The 20,249-nt window shown below is 44.3% G+C and overlaps 1 protein-coding gene across 1 annotated transcript in view; it reads left to right on the top strand.

Moving 5' to 3' along the window:
- The window catches only part of LOC144805924 (uncharacterized), a 223,253-nt gene that overhangs the window by 41,451 nt on the left and 161,553 nt on the right, over positions 1–20,249 (top strand). Inside the window, exon 2 of the mRNA XM_078672395.1 lies at positions 10,506–12,824. Coding sequence (XP_078528521.1) covers positions 11,427–12,824 — 1,398 coding nt within the window. The 5' untranslated portion in view covers positions 10,506–11,426. The remainder of the gene's footprint in view (positions 1–10,505; positions 12,825–20,249) is intronic.

Raw genomic sequence — 20,249 nt, 5'->3', positions numbered from 1 at the left:
GAGTGTCTGTATACACTGAGAGTATCTAAGGTTATATTAGAGTCTGAAGAGGTTTATCGTATTAGCACAAGAATGATGTCAAATGAGATGTCATCAGTGATGTCATCAGTGATGTCATTTGAGATGTCATCAGTGATGTCATCAGTGATGTCACTGACCATGTCATGAATGATGTAATATGTGACATGATCAGCAGTGGATTGCGGGTGCGCGATATATAGTTAGTGCAACTAACTATATATGGAATTTCAATGGTTTTGTGTGAGTAAAATAAGGTTTTTTAAATGCTAATTCCTAACTATATATGGTCTATAACCTATGGTTTTTTCAGTGAATTTTCAAGGTTTTGTAAATGCTAATTCCTAACTATATATGGTCTATAACCTATGTTTTTTTCAGTGAATTTCAATGGTTTTTTAATAGCAAATATCATAAGCTGTCGAATGTCAAGTACGTGGTAAGTAAAAACATTTTCGTGTTTATGCACACTGATCTGCTTTGAATTCTGCCCCCACCCCTCATTTCTATTAGGAGTACTCTCTCTTTGCAAATAGTGAAGGGTAGTTAACGCAGGCCTTTGCCCCCGTTGTAATCCGTCGTGCCTGCTTCTCTCTCCATTTGATTGATTGTTCTCTTTGGTTCATTCTCTATTTACAAACAAGCACAGAGTCGCAATACTCTGTTTAGTCTTTGCAGATAGCGAAAAATCGTGTAAAAAAACAAAAGGAATCAAGCAAAATCAGTAGGCCACTAATGGGATCTCTTTTTGACCTCGCTAAAATAGAAACATTAGGAACAACCTGTTGAAAATAGCAATGTGTATGTACATAAGCGGCGTTCATTTGTGTTCACAATACCCCTTGTTGATTGTTTGAATCGAGCATTGAATTGTTCGAAGTTGGTTCTCTTAAGGATCTTCTCTGCCTGCAAACGAGGAAGAATAGGAATATTCTCTCTCCCTTTGCAGATAGTGAAGGATAGGTAACGCAAACCTTTAACACGTCGTGCCTATTTCGTTCCTCATTGATTGATTGTTTGCCCAAACATTGACTGTTTGGGAATTGGTTCTTTTTGGAGGTATTCCCTGTTTGCAAATATACGTAGGAAAATCTTTGCAAGTAGTGAAAGGGTACGTAATGCGGACCTTTCTCCCCCGTTGTAATCTGTCATGCCTATCTACTCCCCACTGATTGATGCACCTGTTTCACCCGGACCATTTACTAGAGATACGTCATCTGGCCCGACCAGAGAGCACCCCTAGTGAAAAGGACATATGCAATAATAACGAAGTGATCACTGTATCCTGTTAACAGAAACTTTAGCATGAAACAACCTGGAAAGAAAAGAATAGGAAAACGAAAATCAGTAGGCCACTGATGAACTTTTTATTAAATAACAAACAAAGAAACGATAACAATACGTAATGATAAAACCTATTATTGTCCTAGAAACAAGAAACGTTAGAAGTAAGCCTGTAATAAGAAACCTGAAAACATCGCCCCTCACTGCCCCAAAACCTGTCTGTCCCACCGCCTGCCACGGCCAAATAACGGCAAACTGGGAAACATACAAGTCAGCAGACATCCACCCCATTCTAGAAACTTCCAAAGTGCAACAGGTTTTCGGCTACGCCCAGCCGGAAGCAACACATATAAGGCGGGTCCTGCTGCCACGCCTCGGCCAGGAGATCATCACGTAGGGTGTAGCAGGAGGAGAGGCCGAGGCCAGCGGGACCCGGCCAGGGGGATTGACAACACTGGACAGTTTTAGGTGGGGGAATGTCCGTGTCCTCGACCCTCCCCTCTCTCTCCCAGTCCGGCCGCGGTGGCCCTTGAGAGTTTCAGGTTGTCCCCCCACACTCTCTCCCGGTCCGGCCACCAACGGCCGGGGGCTGGGGCCGACGGGATCCGGCTGCAGCCGATGAGCCAAGGAACCCGTTCATGAGGCCAGAGCAAAGGGCGTCCGGCCGCCATCCACCGGAGGTCCGGCCCGAAGACGGACGGGACATTTCTTCTTTCTTCTATAATTGCTGCAACAACCCTGGGGGGGGGATGTCTTGCACATGCCTCCGACCCCCCCCCCCCCCTCGTCCTCATCGCCTGGTCCGGCCATAACAAATGTCAAGCGAGACGCCGTGGGGTGCACTGGGAGGGAGAGACGGTGCGAACAGGCCTCTCCTGCCTCCCCAGGTGAAGGCTTCCCAGCTGCACCCTCAGCGCTCCAGGCGCCCGGAAAAGGATCCGGCTGGAGCCGATGAGCCAAGGAACCCGTTCATGGGGCCAGAGCAAAGGGCGTCCGGCCGCCATCCACCGGAGGTCCGGCCCAAAGACGGACGGGACATTTCTTCTTTCTTCAATAATGGCTTTGACAACACTGGGGGGGAATTTTTGCACATGCCGCCGACCCCCCCCTCGTCCTCATCGCCTGGTCCGGCCATAACAAATGTCAAGCGAGACGCCGGGGGGTGCACTGGGAGGGAGAGACGGTGCGAACAGGCCTCTCCCGCCTCCCCAGGTGGAGGCTTCCCAGCTGCACCCTCAGCGCTCCAGGCGCCCGGAAAAGGGTTCTTCCACTGTGGCGATGCTGCAACGTCTCGCCCGGCAGGGTGGAGCCCGTCCGCTCATTTGACCCCGCGATCGCCAGTAGCTACCGAACTCTCAAAATGGCGGTCGACCTGGCAAGAGCGGGCCCAGCATAAAGAAATGGCCCGGTCACTGGTTGACTCCACCACCGTAGTCCTCCACGACCTTGAAGATTCTAGAGGAGCCACGGGAGTCTCCGACCCCCGCAGACACCCCCGATGAGGAATGACTGCCATGATCGCCCGTGGAGTGACGAAACTGTATCCGCGGGACGTCGGCGCTCCCATGCTGGCGCCAGCCTCAGTTTGAATGACTAGAATCCTGCAGACCTCAGTTCCGGTGAAAGCACAGTGTGACCCGGTAGGAAAAATTGTTGCACCCCCTCCCCTTTTTGACTGATAGTTCAAACCACCGATCCTTTCCTTTGCCCTTTTACCGGAACTTTGGACTGCCTCCCCCTCTTTTACATTTTCTAGAGAAAACAAAACACTAACCACTACATTAGCATAGCAGTTGACACCAGAACTGTTTTCAAATTGAAAACCAACAACATCTTCAACAGAATCCTTTTTGTTTCTGCTGTGACCCTGCTACAGCACAGGCATTGTCCCCAGCAGTAATTCTGCAATGCCGGTAAGTATAGCTGTGGTGCCTACTGGACTCACTCACCCCCGCGGCGCCCCACGCCGTTATTTGCTGGGCGGCAACTTACTAGACATCACCTTCGTGACATCCAGATTTCAGCACTTTCTGCTGCCTTGGAACTATTCGCACAACAGACCGCTACTGACAATCCACCCCCCGGGACGCCCCACGCCGGATACCCAAATCAGTGCGGCACCCAGGCAACATCTTCTGAATTTTCATAATTTGAAAGAACTAGTAACATGTCCTCATCAGGAATTTCCTCATGAAAAGTCTGCAATGATGATTCTTGTAACTCTATGGTCTCCAAACATTCGATAAATTCGCCATCAAGAGATTGATCAAAAAAATCATTCAAGTCATCTCCTCCTTGTGAGAATATTTCATTATTGGTGCTGTCAATTTCAATAAATGTATTGGATAATTCAAAAGAAATTGCCACGGTCTCTTCGTTGTTTAAATGTTTTTACTGTTTTTGTTTTGTTGTATATATTTATAAGTTATTAAAGTTTTATAATCCTACTACTTTGTTGGAGTGCTATATATTTTTAATATGACACATAATTGTAAAAACTTTGATGTACAAAGAGTCATCCCTGGAATCTTCCGCTTCAGGCTCGGTCCCCTCCCCAATCACAATACAGGATGGTTTTCAGATAGTAGGAACACGTGTGGTGTGACGGATCTCATCGGGTGTGGGCCTTGATCTACTATAACTCCTTTGAAGAGGGGTGATTCTTTACAGCTGGGGCCATAAACTACATCTGCAGGGCTAGCTGATAGCCTGGACAATCGGACACAGAGGAAGAGGAGTGTCAGAGGGTGCGGTAGTGAATAGGGCGAAAGGGAGGTGTCGGGCGGGCACAGAGTGTGATTCTCAGGGAAGAGCAGCGTAGATGGGGGGAGGTTTATTGCCCATGCATAAGACAGAGAGCGGGGGTGACCAGTGCCTGGGGAAGATGCTTGCGAGCGTAGGGAGCCATGCTACGAATCGACAGCGTGCAGAGAGTGGGTCTGGTCAAGGCATCTAAAATGGCTGCCGTGCACGACAAAAGTGTGGCATTTCAAAAAAGGCAAGATGGCGCAGACAATGTTTTTCAACACTTCCTCATTTCCTTCGAATCGAACGTTAACAGATGTTGGTGCATATTACCAAAGCTAAGCGATATTTATCGCTAACGATGCTTAGCAACGAATTTTTTACCGCTAAGCATCGTCAGAAATTATCGAAGATAAACCTTGCTATTATCAAGGTTTATCACAAATGCGATAAAAAACGGCCGCAATGCATGAATATCGCTAAAAAGTCAGCGATATTCATGCATTACCAAGCTAATGCTCTTAGCCATGTTATCCACCTCCCATTGGATAACATGGCTAAGAACTACTCAGGGCAGGTGTTAGTTTTTGGAGATATTCGCGCTTAGCGCGAATATCTCCAAAAGTTGGTAATAGGAGATAGATATCTTGCATGTTGTAATGCAAGTTATTGTGGTATATGGAACTCATACCATAATCTCTCAGGAAAGCAGGAACTGATCCTTTTGGGACCGCCTGAGAAGGCCTAGGGGGTGAGGGGTACTCTACTTTGCCCCCTTTTCACGTTCCGAACTATTTTTTTTTACTCTCTTCTGTAATTACACAAAATGGCAGAGATAAGATGCATCAGAGACAGACAGTGAGAGAAAGGAGGCCGGACATGAAGAAGAGATGTCAAATACACATTGGAGATAATATAGTGGGAGAAGGGAAGTAAATATGAGTAAACTTACCATGTAACATAAAAATGTTGCACTCTATACTATAAGTCTCATTTTATACTACAATCCCTTCGCTACAACCTCATAAATTAAAAATAAAAATGAATAATGTCTCAAACAATTTTTGATTTCTAAATATAAATTTATTCTTCTGAATTTTCAAAATTTGAAAGAACTAGTAACATGTCCTCATCAGGAATTTCCTCTTCAATCATCTCATCTGGAATCTCCTCATGAAAAGTCTGCAATGATGATTCTTGTAACCCTATGGTCTCCAAACATTCGATAAATTCGCCATCAACAGATTGATCAAAAAAATCATTCAAGTCATCTCCTCCTTGTGACAATATTTCATTATTGGTGCTCTCAATTTCAATAAATGTAGTGGATAATTCAAAAGAAATTGCCACGGTCTCTTCATTGTGAGCCATTTTATTTTGAAATTGCTTGCTGTAAATTGCAGAAAAAAATAATCACTTTCATTTATCGTTTTTAGTAATACATAATATAAAACTAACTTTATCAAGTATTTAGTATAACAGAAGGGCTGTAAATAAATAACAGAAAACATTTTTCAAATTATCTTCAAGTGTACAACATAGTTCCCCTTACAAATTAACAACTCACCTTTTTAAAAGTAGGAGAAGTGTTAGTACTGTGTAAATCAAACACCAGAAATTGACCACCAAAAATTCCTCACAAATGTACCTCAGACAGTAGTATCACAAAATGGCTGTGGTTTCCTCTCATTTTAGATATATACATAACCAATTAACTTTCATCACACACAAATACAAAACCAAAGTAACATTTTAATTGGTTCTAAATTTCAACACTTTCAAATGTGTTTTCCCCATGCAATTTTCCATAGGACATTTAGATACGTCTACAGCCTGAATGGCTGAACGGAATTACACCAAACTTGGCAAAATGGTACATCAAACCTAAGAGGTCAGGGAGGATCTACTATGCCCCCTCATGGTCATTTGCCCCTTCGCTTTGGCCTCCTCTTGTCTCTCGATCCTACCGAAAGACAAGATGGCGGCCGCTACGGACTGTTTGGAATGTTTACAGACGCCACACCAAACTTGGCAAAATGGCACATCAAACCTAAGAGGTCAGGGAGGATCTACTATGCCCCCTTATGGTCATTTGCCCCTTTGCTTTGGCCTCCTCTTGTCTCTCGATCCTACCGAGAGACAAGATGGCGGCGGCTACGGACTGTTTGGAATGTTTACAGACGCCACACCAAACTTGGCAAAATGGTACATCAAACCTAAGAGGTCAGGGAGGATCTACTATGCCCCCTTATGGTCATTTGCCCCTTCGCTTTGGCCTCCTCTTGTCTCTCGATCCTACCGAGAGACAAGATGGCGGCCGCTACGGACTGTTTGGAATGTTTACAGACGCCGGAGAACCAATCAGCTTCGCAAAGCTCCATAACGCGAAAAGTACGCGAAGCGGAGCGCTGTTACAGATATATATCTTTTTTTGAACGTTAATTTCTCAAAATCCACTGGAGCACATATATTGAGACCTAGCAAAGGCACATCGGGCTACCAGTCCCTAATATTTTGCCAAGTTTCGTGCAAATCCATTCAGCCGTTCGATTATTATTATTATTTTTTTTTTTTGCCCCGCGGGGCCCTTTTAAAACCTCCACATCAAACGTAGGGGGTCGGCTAGGATCTACTATGCCCCCTTATGGTCATTTGCCCCTTCGCTTTGGCCTCCTCTTGTCTCTCGATCCTACCGAGAGACAAGATGGCGGCCGCTACGGACTGTTTGGAATGTTTACAGACGCCGGAGAACCAATCAGCTTCGCTTCACAAAGCTCCGTACCGCGAAAAGTACGCGAACTGGAACGCTGCCCGGTCCGCTGTTACAGATATATATCTTTTTTTGAACGTTAATTTCTCAAAATCCACTGGAGCACATATATTGAGACCTAGCAAAGGCACATCGGGCTACCAGTCCCTACAATTTTGCCAAGTTTCGTGCAAATTCATTCAGCCGTTCGGGCTAAAAGTGAGGCCAACCGCCCTATGGAAAACTCAATGTTAAAAACACGTTTTGGGACCCCCCTTTTTTCTCGGCCCCCCCTTGACGAACCCCCCCCAAATTTCCAGGGGCTGCTCAGAAACAAAATGTTCCATTTTCCTGAAAATTTCAGCCAATTCCGTCCACAAACGCCAAAGTTATTAGACATAGAATTTTCAAAAATCCCATAGAGAAAAAATCCTAACTATATATACCTACTGGCGACCGCCAGTAGGTAATATATATATATGTATATATATATATATATATATATATATATATAGAGAGAGAGAGAGAGATATTTTCACTGAAAAAAAACGAAGTTTACAGAGACGTTATAGGTTGGAAATAGCATCAAAAACCTTAGAAATACACCGAAAAAAACAAAGGTTACAGAGACGTTTACTTAGGTTCAGATTTTACATACTCAAAACCGTAGAAACTGAGCAGTTATAGTTACCTGGGCTAACTATAACTTACACTCCCCACAATGCACAGCTTATAAAGCGGGCAGAGAAACATATGAATAAATTGTTCCTGCCCGTAGAACACAGGATTTTAAGCTGCTCTCTACGGGTAGGAACAATACTGGCTCCCGCTGACGTCATGGGGACTTTGGGGGCCCTCAACATTGATCATGTGCTTGCCCTGGATGGGCTCAAGGGCACCCACCCTTTACTGGCCGGGCCATTTTTGTAAATCCTTCATTATGCATGGTCAAGGCATATGCATGGTAAAGGTGTTACGTGGTAAAGGCATATGTGTTTAAGGCATTGCAGGGTAAAGGCATACGTGTTAAAGGCATTTGTTGGTATCTATGACATTATAATTAGTCTAATCCTGCACTATCTCTTGACTTGAAACTAAACCCTGGGCCTTAATAAACTGAACGCAGACAGCTCAAAAAAAAGTGTAAAAGCAGGTTTAGTGGAAATGTCATGTCACATTGTCATCACATGCCATTTCCCCAGTGAATTGTACCATTTCCCCAGTTTTCCCCAGATAAATGGTGCTATGAACCGTATAGCACTACTCGCCACCACGTTTAGAGGGTGATCCATTTCTCTTCCTACCCTGGAAAGAGAGTTACTCCAGCATTTTGTTGAAGTGAAACTCTAACTGTTTCCAGTGTCATAAATAGTCAGATTGGGGTCCGTGAATGCTCACTTGCTCACAAACTGACAAGGTGAACCATGCATGCACTACAGTTACTAGTGTGTGATTCTACATATGCAAAACATGTACACCTGGCAGCTATCATCTGACTAGTTTTGTTTTCAAACATTGTTGAAAGAGCTGAGGACACAGACAAGCCCACTGACACCACGAGAGAAACAGTAATAACAGTTATTCACAGGCCTTGGCAAACCCCCTAGTCCTGCTCATCATGAGACCAATCTCCCTCCCAAACATTCTTGCTAAACTATTCACAGGTTTTCTGGCACACAACATAGTCCGCTCATAATGGCCTTATGACTGCAAGCCACAGCAGTGGTGAGTTAATATTGTGCTGTTAATAAAATTTATAATTTCCAACACTGAGAAGACACTGGACGTAGGAAGGTGGATATCTGACTATATGGTTACCCCAACTTTTTGCCTTGTGTTTTGCTGGTTTTCATCTTAGTTGGCCTGGGATCCTGCTATTCAGGGCCCCAGGCTATCTGCTCTCCCTATAAAATGGACTCCATGTACTTTAGGTACATACCAGATTGGGGATTGGGTCACCTCTGTGAGCCCCTGTGTAGTGTACCATAGGTACCCAGGGCATAGGTGCATCCAAGGCCTACCATGGGCTGAAGCATGTATTATGCCACCCCTGGCTGGCCATCCAAACTGACACCACAGGTTGATCACTCAGCTTGAGTAAGGTGGTGTAATCACCCCTTACTTAGATATAGTATACCTTACACTTACCTCTATATAGACACATATGCACCTATAAGTCACTCCCATGGTAGGCCTCGACAATCCTCGAGGCAGAGTGCTTGGTTTTATGTGAGAGGGTGCCCTAGCATGAGCTGAGCCCCTCTGCAGCTTTCAAAACCATGTCCTCATAGCTGTTCTATTATATAGCCATACCATATATTCTTAAGTGCATTATAATCCTCGCGGTTAAATGCTAACTTTGGTGTGGCTTTATCAAAACATGTGGTGTAAGGTGTCAAACACTTTGGAATACTACCCCCTCCCACCAATTCCGGCGGGGGGTAGCATTCCACCCTTCTAGAGGGAAAAGACATGTATGTTACTGCTTTACCCGGTTAGAGTTAAACAGAGCTTCAGCATCACAAAATGGATGCTGCTGCCACAGACACGAGTCTGACCTCCTGCTGTTGGACGAAAGTCCAGCAAGGGAGGCCTGGACAATGGGTTTCCTGTCGAGGAAGGTGCTAGGACCTCCACAGATAGCCTGTAGTGTATTAGGGCAGTGTGAGTTGAATGGAACAATGCTTTTCCAGACACTGCCTGGGGCACACAAGATGCTCCATGCATAGCCCGGTTCAAACCAGTTGCTGGGGCACTCCAGCCCCGCTCTGGCGCGATACTGGACAAAGGGTAAGGGGTGTAACCACCCCCTTCCCAGGTGTACCCATAGGAGCGACCTAGTGGGTAATCCAGCCCATTTTCTTAGTATAAAGATAGGTGCTGTGTCCCCAGGACTTTAGATTATCCTGGAACGAAACTCTGAAATGAAACTCTTGGACCTTCGACATTCTATACCGACTAGAAGACTGAAGACATCTCCCTCGTGGTCAAGGAGTGACCACCCTGTGTAAACAGGGACCCCTGTCTTTAGTAACAAGCAAGGTAAAGGCGGTGGTTGGCATTTGAGCTGATCCAGTGTGAACAGGAAAGCATTGTGGAAAAAGATGCCCGGAGTTACCTTTATCATATATACTTCCTGAAGAGTTACCTTTGTTATACAGTTCATAAAGAGTTACCTTTGTTATACACTTCCTGAAGAGCTACCTTTGTTATACACTTCCTGAAGAGCTACCTTTGGTAGATACTTCCTGAAACTGAATTAACGGCAGCGCTTCCTGATTCCTCTCTTTTTCCACAATCTGTTCTGTTTAAATGAAATCTTATCCATGTGTATCTACCCAAAACTGTACCTGCAGCACGAGTGCTCTGTAGCTGCCCTTTCCTTAGTAATTTACTCTGAACAATGGTAAATCACTGCCTTTTCAGAAGTAAATAAGATGTGACATGTTCAACCGCAGTTTTAATGAAATATCCATGTATGGTAAAATGTTCCTTACTAAATTTCAAATATGGTAGAGAATAGGAGGCAGATTTATGAAGGCCCTGCGCCGCCGGTGCGTCACTTTTTCCCATGTTAAAAGTGACGCACCGGCTGTGCAAGGCCTTCATAAATCTGCCCCTAGATGTCTTATCCAGCTGGTTAAATATTGTGTATTCACATTGTATTACATTTGCATTTAGTAATATTGCATTTCTTTACCTCCAACAGAAAATTTGCCTTAAATGCACCGATTGATTATGAATAATGAAGATAACACATCAAACCAGCAAAAATTATCAAAAATAAGGAGCTCAAAAAACATCAGTGCAATCAGAGGCAGAGGACAGATCCAGGAAGAAGCAGTCAAAGGCAATTCAGTGAGTGTCCGAGTCTGAGATCTGCACCTCGACATCCCAAGATGAAGAAATGACCTCAACAAAACCAAGACAACAACACTGACAAACCACCTGCTGTATAAACAAGCGTCCAACACCAGCTTTGATCATGAGGCTGGTATGAGAGTTGGAGGAAGGTCTTGTGTCTATTTGGGATCCATAGCTTGGAACAAACTCCCTCATCAGCTTTGAGCTCTTAGTAACATGATAATGTTTAAAAAAATGTTGAAAACTTGGCTTTTTGTCCATGTTTGAAACAAACTGATTTACTTTCTTTTCTGACCTGTGCTTTGCCCCGGGACACTCTTTGGAGTAGCTGTACACATTACGAGTCGCTTCACCATCATGATATGGCTAGAGCAGTGCTTCGCTATCTAAACTGGCAACAGACCACCATTCAGGGCTCTCAGTGTATTGTGAACTCTTTCCAGCCAGACCACAGGCACCAGGGAAAAGCACAACGAAGTGGAGCCTAACAACTGAAGGCGCTAAAGGAAAGCGGAGATCTGCTCTCTGAAGTACAGAGTATTGTCCCAATTAGCACCTACCGGAAGGAAGATTAAGCTTTACCCGCAAGCATGCAAAGCCATTATCCAATCTGAAGATGCAATCACCCACAAGGAAGCCTTACTGATATTATGAATGTGGCAGGTATTTAGTGAGCCTGGTATTTTATTGTTAAATCGGAAATCAAGCGTCCAAAATATAACACGCATACAGGGAATGTGAAAATAACGCAAGTAGTTTATTAACTATGCTGACCCTTCAGGAAACACGATCAGGAGAAAAATCGTGCAATTCCACTGAATATGTCAAGAACTTTAGCCAAATAGAAACCATAAAAGAGCATCAGCGAATACAAACAGGGGAAAAACCATACAATTGCAATGAATGTGTGAAGAGCTTCAGTCGGTTAAAACATCTCCAAACACATCAGCGAACACACACAGGGGAAAAACCATACCATTGCACTGAATGTGTAAAGAGCTTCAGTCAAATTGCAAACCTCCACACACATCAGAGAATACACACAGGGGAAAAACCATACCATTGCAGTGAATGTGTGAAGAGTTTCAGTACGTTAGCAAAACTCCAAACACATCAGAGAATACACACAGGGGAAAAACCATACCATTGCAAGGAATGTGTAAAGAGCTTCAATCACATTGCAAACCTCCACACACATCAGAGAATACACACAGGGGAAAAACCATACCATTGCAGTGAATGTGTGAAGAGTTTCAGTACGTTAGCAAAACTCCAAACACATCAGAGAATACACACAGGGGAAAAACCATACCATTGCAAGGAATGTGTAAAGAGCTTCAATCGCATTGCAAACCTCCACAGACATCAGAGAATACACACAAGGGAAAAATCATACCATTGCAAGGAATGTGCAAAGAACTTCAATCAGATTTCACAGCTACACGTACATCAGATTATACACACAGGGGAAAAACCATACCATTGCAGTGAATGTGCCAAGAGTTTCAGTACGTTAGCAGAACTCCAAACACATCAGCGAACACACACAGGGGAAAAACCATACCATTGCAAGGAATGTGCAAAGAGCTTCAATCACATTTCAAACCTCCACAGACATCAGAGAATACACACAGGGGAAAAACCATTCCATTGCAAGGAATGTGCAAAGAACTTCAATCAGATTTCACAGCTACACGTACATCAGAAAATACACACAGGGGAAAAACCATACCATTGCAGTGAATGTGCCAAGAGTTTCAGTACATTAGCAGAACTCCAAACACATCAGCGAACACACACAGGGGAAAAACCATACCATTGCACTGAATGTGTAAAGAGCTTCAATCACATTTCAAACCTCCGCAGACATCAGCGAACACACACAGGGGAAAAACCATACCATTGCAGTGAATGTGTAAAGAGCTTCAGTCGCATTTCAAACCTCCAAACACATCAGAGAATACACACAGGGGAAAAACCATACCATTGCAGTGAATGTGTAAAGAGCTTCAGTCAGTTAACAGGCCTCCAGAGACATCAGCGAATACACACTGGGGAAAAACCTTACCATTGCAGTGAGTGTGGCAGTAGTTTTATTTACTCTTCAGCATTAAGAAATCATCAGCGAGCTCACAAAGGGGAAACAAATCTTTTAAATGCCATGAATGCTTGAAAAGCTGTAGTCCATTATCAATCCTAAACAGGCATCAGCGAACACACACAGAAGAAAAGCCTTCAAGGGCAATGAATGTGTGAATAAATGTAGTCAATTATCAAGCCTATATAGACATCAGCTTACACACACTCTGTAAATACCGTACAACTGTAGTGAGTGTAGAAGTACCTTTAGGAAATCTTCTGCATTAAGGATTCATCAGTTAATGCACACAGAGAAAAATCCTTTCAGGTGCAGTGAATGTGTGAATATCTTCTGTCAGTTATTAAACCTATGGATACATCAACTAACACACACAGAGTAAAAAAGAGCATTGCAATGAATGTCAGAAGTGATTTTGTCAATTGCGAACACACCTGGGGTAAACCTTACAATTGCACTAAAAGTGTGACGAGCTTTTGTCAATTCCTGATCCTAAATAGCCTCAGCGAACGCACACCTTCATTTAACTCACTTAGAAATAATCCTAGAGATGCAGTGAATTTAAAAAGAACTTAAGAACATTAACAATAATATTGACTCATCTGAGGACATATACAGGAGCAGAACAGTGCAGTTATTGTGAGATGAAGGAATTACAGGAACAAATATATAATTATGTGTGTTATTCAAATACCAGATGAATGAAGAGTAGACTAGAAGAAATGAAGAAAACCAAAGATTTGTAGAATAATAAAAGTGTCTGTTCCCAGTGATTGTTCACTTCGGTACACATAGAAAAAAAACGTGATATAACAGGAGATCCACTGGGAGACTAGCACAATGTGAAATAAAAGAAAAGAAGCACTGGTGGTTTTTATTTGGCGATGAAGAGTTGCAAAGAAAAACATCCAAGTGTTCCTGTTCATGCTACCTGTAAAAGTGTAGGGATGAATATGATTCTGCCTGCACACATTACTATATTAGCATAAGTGAGTTAGTTGCGAAAACGCAATTTTGCTGCTTTTGCACACGACACTACATCTCTGTTTTTATAAAGACAAACTGCTTGCTTTTCCTTCACATGAGAACGATCTGTTTTTCACATCTCCAGACTCACACTGCGACCTCAAGTCTGCACAAAGTGTTCAAGGTTAAAATAACAATGTATGCTGTTGATGCAGGTTGATCGGCCCACGCTCTAAACACAACACAAACACAGCTGCTCATTTCTGAAACTCAGGTGCTTTTAATATTGCACTGCATGCATGAGTCTAGCACTTGGGAAAAACCTTTCAATCAACAAAGAGCTCTGCTGATCTGGGATGCGATTCACTTCACCTGACTTTGGAGGTATGGGGTTCCCGGTTTTAACCTAGAGATCTTCTATTATTATAATACCTAGCTCCTAGCAAGGGGAGGGTGGTACACAAGGCGCTATAGACCTGGTTCCACTATCATTATAATATGATTTCTCCCTCTGTATTTTATGGAATTGTAACAATGTTGATTGTATTGATTTTATGCATCTTTTTACTTATGTTAGCAAATATACTGCATCTTAGAGCACGTAGTTGAAATAAACATTTTAAACTATACCGTGTCTCTGATTGCTCACGTTGTGGACATTTATGAGAATAAAAACAAAAGAGTGTTCTTGATTCCCACTATTCCTGAGAGGTCCCAAAGTCGCTTGTTCATTGGTAGCTTCGCTGTAGTATGGAGAATGAATGAGACACTGTTGCTAGTCGGATAGGGGTTCTGGGCACTGAGGTGGATTTTTGGTACACCACAATACACTGAGGTCCTGGTTTCCTGCGCATAGTTCTGTGCATGAGCAGAATTCCCGCAACATGGCGCCCAAAGTCTTGATTAGTGCTCGTATCTGTCCACAATACCCTCAACACCTTTTCCTGTTAACATGCGTGACGGATTAACCTACCTATATGAATGTGTTATAGGTTAATTCAAGCATGAGATTTATGAAAAGGTTCACATTTTGAATACTACCCTTTGTTGTACTGCAATTTATATAAATTGTTTTTCTTCTCTATGTCCTCATGGGTGATATTGACATAGCTCAGCATAGTTGGACAGCGCTCCGGCGTCATCTGACGCAGTTTGGAGTACCAGACGATGGTATGTCTGTTATCTTTGTGGTGAGTGCATATTCGGCGTTCTCCTTTGAGCTTTTCTACTCTTGGGTCACGTTTCCTGCAATAAATGCAGATGAGGATACATTTCATACATACACTCACACTGCGATTCCTGTGAACTATACTCCATATAGGAAACAAGAGATTCCAATTTTGCAATGGCAGCACCGTATTTGGTTGTATGGCACCCTCCCCCACACCGTAACTCCGGTTCGGTTAGGTCGCTTGTCAATTCCTGGGGCAACTTGGCCAGTCTTAGCCGGGTTCACACCATATCCACGTTATCTCAATGCCCCGATTGACGACTTGTGTCAACTTTATACCTCTTTTGTTGGGGTACATAGGGCTTTGGTTCAATATGTTTCTTGCAGCGGAACAAGTTGGACCGGCCGGGATGTAGATTAGTCCATTCATGGTTAATTCGGTTAATTCGGTAATGGGCAAGCACCCTCAAACTAAGTACGATATGCCTTATTGTCATGCTGAGAAATTTGACCAACTGGAAGCAGTGTTTCCTAATACCACTCCTGTGGAAAAACACAGGATTCTCACAATTAGTTTGCAGAAAGACTTATTGCCAGAGTTAACAGATTGTGAGATTTGGGGTAAAGTATTTGCAGCAGAATATGCGAAGTATTTCTGCGCGCTGTCTGTGAATGTCTTGCCCTCTGTGATCAAGCATGTTCCGGATGAGCACAGTGCGGAGGCGGCTGTCGAGTTGAGAATGAGGCTCGTTGGAGTGTTTGACGTAGTTGCTGATCTCATCTTTTGTAATGTAAAGGGAGATGCGGTTAACTTTCAGGTGTCGAATGCTTTGCGCCTTGTCCAAGACGTCGACAAACCCCGAGCGTTACCATGAATTATTGCGGAGGCTTATAAGACCATTGGCCGCAATAGTTTGGGTGTTAAGCCTTTTGCTAAAACGGCAACTCAACCGCAGACTCAGATAGCAAAGTCTACTAAAGACAACCATCCAAATTTTCCAAAACAGAATTGGAAGAATAAAAATCAGGGGAAGCAGCAAAAGAAACAGGGGTCGCCTCCGGCGTCGCGATACCAGCGTCGCTCCGAAGCCGCCAATTCCTTTGTTGTGTACGGCGCAGCTGATTTAAGGCGCTGCCACCGTAACTGCACCCATTTCAGACACCATCTTGCTGGGAGGAAGGGTTGCGTTCCAGTTGTTGGACGCCTCCCGCCCTCCCAGTATATTTAAGGGGCGTCACATACTATAGCTGTGATATTTGCCATATTCTCCCCTGAGGCGGAAGCCGGGGGCTCTCAGCTCTTTTCGGTTCACTGCCTTACTGCACGCTCTTGAAATACGAAGTACGTGTATTTTAAAATCTGTATATATTTTAACAGCTCTATTTTAAACGCTACCTCTTTACACTTCGGCGCGAGACTAGCGTCGCTCCGAAGCCGCCAATTCCTTTGTTGTGCACGGCGCAGCCGATTTAAGGCGCTGCCACCGTAACTGCACCCATTTCAGACACCATCTTGCTGGGAGGAAGGGTTGCGGTCCAGTTGTTGGACGCCTCCCGCCCTCCCAGTATATTTAAGGGGCGTCACATACTATAGCTGTGATATTTGCCATATTCTCCCCTGAGGCGGAAGCCGGGGGCTCTCAGCTCTTTTCTGTTTACTGCCTTACTGCACGCTCTTGAAATACGAAGTACGTGTATTTTAAAATCTGTATATATTTTAACAGCTCTATTTTTAACGCTACCTCTTTGCACTTCGGCGCGGACTAGCGTCGCTCCGAAGCCGCCAATTCCTTTGTTGTGCACGGCGCAGCCGATTTAAGGCGCTGCCACCGTAACTGCACCCATTTCAGACACCATCACTGAAGGACTGGACTTTTAACAGAACCAGCGGTGCCAGGGAACAACACCTATAACCTTCATGGGATACCTGTTTCGGCGCACAATGACAGAGACACGGGACACTTCCTTCGGCGTCAAAGATCAGCGTTTATTTACTGCAGGGAAACAAGAGTCATTAGAAGTACATCGGCATGTAGGTTCTGCGAGTCTGCTTCAAATTGCATATGTGGGTCGCTCTCTTTTATACAAAATGTTGCCATTGCACAACATGTGAACAAAAGATTACAATTCAGTTCCCACAGTAAACTTCAAAAGGGTCGCTTTCATGTGTTCAGAATCCCGGAACATAATTACAGCAGCAATGCCGGTTCCCAACTGTAAAAGTACATCTTCCCACCATTAGGCACACCCATTAGAGTTGTAAATGACCAAGAAGAAAAGACAAGAGCAGCTGCAAGGAAGTCAGACACGTGTAGAGAAAAGAGTGTGGGGGAAATATCGGAGGCATGATCGTAGGATCAAAGAGCTGGATCCCATCGCCTGCACGGCTGTCACAATAGACCGGCACGACCAGATTACCTGCAAGCTGAGTCATCTGCCTTCGCTGTGTCATTCCTCCGGCCATAAAGACGCATGAAAGGAGTATGCGTCTTCCGCAAGGCTTGGGAACTAGAGGGTCAGGGGGCGAACAGTTACCTGCTCGCTGACTACGTGAGGGCAAGAAACAAAATGGATGCCGTATCTAAAATGGAACCCGAGGGTTCAGATGAAGAACCAAGTAATTTAGGTGAACCCTTCCAGGTAGTGCAGCGAAAATACGTACACTTACTGAACTCGCCATTTACGGCTCGCGGATACCAAACTCGTCCATATTCGGTAATGCCCAAAACGTCGTAATAATTTTTACGGAACCACAGACGCTCCTTTTGCCCTCATGTAGGCAAGCACTAGTCGGAATCATAATCGATCTCGATATTCATCAGATCATTTAGATGTTGCTGATACATTATTCTATCCATCAATGCCTCTCTGGTAACAGGTGGCCTTCTTATACACGTTGTAGCACAAAGGCCACATAAGGCAGGACCACACTGTACACAAAGACAACACGTGAACAGGAACGTCACAACAACCCCTATGATCATCAGAATTTTCCAACCCCAAGTCGACATCAGACCCCAAAACCATCCCAGAAGCGTCCAATTTCCTTCGTCCATGTGTATGGACTCCGAAATTTTGTGCAACTTAGAGATGGCTTGATAAACCGTTGGAGCGTTATCAGGTATGAATATGCAGCAGCTCGAATGGATGACCTTACAAACACCACCTCTATCTGCTAGAACAACGTCTAGAACCATACGGTTCTGTAACGTCATCAGTCTATCCGCCTGAAGCTCGGCCGTCAAATTACCAAGGGCACTTGCAGTTATGTTGGCAGTTGATTCCACTACACGAGTTAACTGCCTCAGGTTCCTGCTATTGACCATAGGGCCCCAAAACGGTAGGAAACCCTTAAAGAAGTCTCCTGCTTCTTGACCGGCAGTATCTTCTTTGTCAACAACACCTCTCACGACTCTAGTTCTGTGGTAATCTGAGGCAACAGTGAAAGTTGGAGGCAAAAGATTTGCAATATAGCAGGTACCCGAGAAGTCATGGGGTAACCACGTATAGGCTCGATCATAACATACAAAATAGGTACCCTTGGCAGTTAAGAAGACAGGGGACGAGAGCGTTGGTAAGACATATGTCTCAGTACACGCACTCTCCCCAAACTGAGCTCTCGGATTTCGACCAAGACCTTTCAGACAGAAGTTACCAAGGTGAGGTACTATCCATATCGGTGATGAGCTTTTAAGCTGCCTATCACCCACTGATAAGCTATACTCAGCCTCACTTAGTTCCTTATATGCTCGCACCTCCTCCTCTGGGATAAGCGATGCGTCAAAAATATCTCTATTTAAATCAGCAATAGCTCTCGCCAGAGTCTTGTGGTACGGGCCAGGACCAGAGTTTCCTGAGCGTGGTTCTCGATGGGGGTAGGAATCTAGTGCGCTACGGAACATAGTTTGCAATGCTCGAGCTGACCCTTGGGAACTATATGGAAGAACCAAATACGGAATACCCTTATCCATGGTATGTGGCATTAACCCACACACCCAACAATTGGTAGTGTTTACCACTAACTGATGCTGATGCAAAAGTTGAATAAAGGAGTTGTTTCTAAATTCCGCACGTCTGGCTTGTTCGTGTTGAGGCAGAAAATGAAAGGAATGCGGAGAAACAGTTGAAACGAAATTTAGATCATGAGATGGAAGAGTAGGTATTGTAGAAAGCAGTAAGAATTTGGACCCAAAATATACTCCCCCCACCAGTAACATAGATACAGTCAGGAATAATATGAAAACCTGTAGAAAAAACCATTTTGTACGAAACATTTTTTCTAATGCCAATCTTTGCGCCAACATTTTATCTCTCTTCTACAGCTCAAATGACGATTCCATCCCCTAACGACCGTCCGCGACGTTCTTGACGCACTTCGTTCTGAGTAGCGATTATCAATTCCCAGGAGTTCCCAGAAATCGACAAAGGAAACCGACCTAGTGTCGATAGCTGCTAAACAGAAGGAAGTACCCGCACGGCCCTACGGCCAACCTGGATGATAGGTTTTTAGCTAAATTGAGCATTCAATTTATTATAATGTTCTTGGCTGTTCGAAAAGGAAAAAGGTACACAATATACAATGTCCACTATGTTCAGGGCAAATGTGAAACCTATAAAACAAAAATCTTTTTATTCGTGGCTTGTACGTGGACGAAGAAAGTATCGGCTGCTTCCAGGGCGAGTCTGATCTTCAAATAGTGGATTGGATGGCAAATGAGTGTCCGATTGTTCAGATGATTGTTCAGCACTTGAATTCTCCAGGGTTGACGGAAAGGAAAATGTTTGAGGGGAATCAACAAGGGTGTCAGATACAAGCTGAGCTTCGCTGAATGGGACAAAACGTTGTGGAGCGTCAGTTTCAGATGAAGAAAAACCTCTTCTCATCCAAGTGTCCGACGGCAAAGGAAGCGGGACCTTTTTGGTATGGGTAGCATGTACCCAGTGCTTCCGTCCCTCCAGCCGAACTGCCGTCCTTGTTGCTAGTTGCACCTGGTATGGTCCCACGTATCTCGGCTCAAGGTTCCGTTTTCGTCCGAAATTGCGGACAAGGAGCCAGTCCCCTGGTTGGAGCCGATGACCAGGACCCTCTGTTCGTGACGGCAGAGCCTCAAAGACCTGTTGATGAATCAAACTCAATTTAGCAGTCAGATCATGAAGATAATCAATCAACATTGGATATTCGATTCTATCAAACTCCTTAGGCCTTGGGACTCCCCATATATTAGCACTACGGCCGAACACAATTTCATATGGGCTAAGCCCTACTCGTGAGTGTACAGTTGCCCTGGTCGATAGGAGAGCTAGTGGCAAAGCGTCAGGCCATGATAAACCAGTTGTTGCCTGAATTTTAGCCA

Source organism: Lissotriton helveticus, assembly GCF_964261635.1.
Source record: "Lissotriton helveticus chromosome 1_1 unlocalized genomic scaffold, aLisHel1.1 SUPER_1_unloc_33, whole genome shotgun sequence".
Taxonomy (NCBI): Eukaryota; Metazoa; Chordata; class Amphibia; order Caudata; family Salamandridae; genus Lissotriton; species Lissotriton helveticus.
Note: the sequence above shows the minus strand (reverse complement) of the source record. Positions and strands in the feature narration are given on the sequence as shown.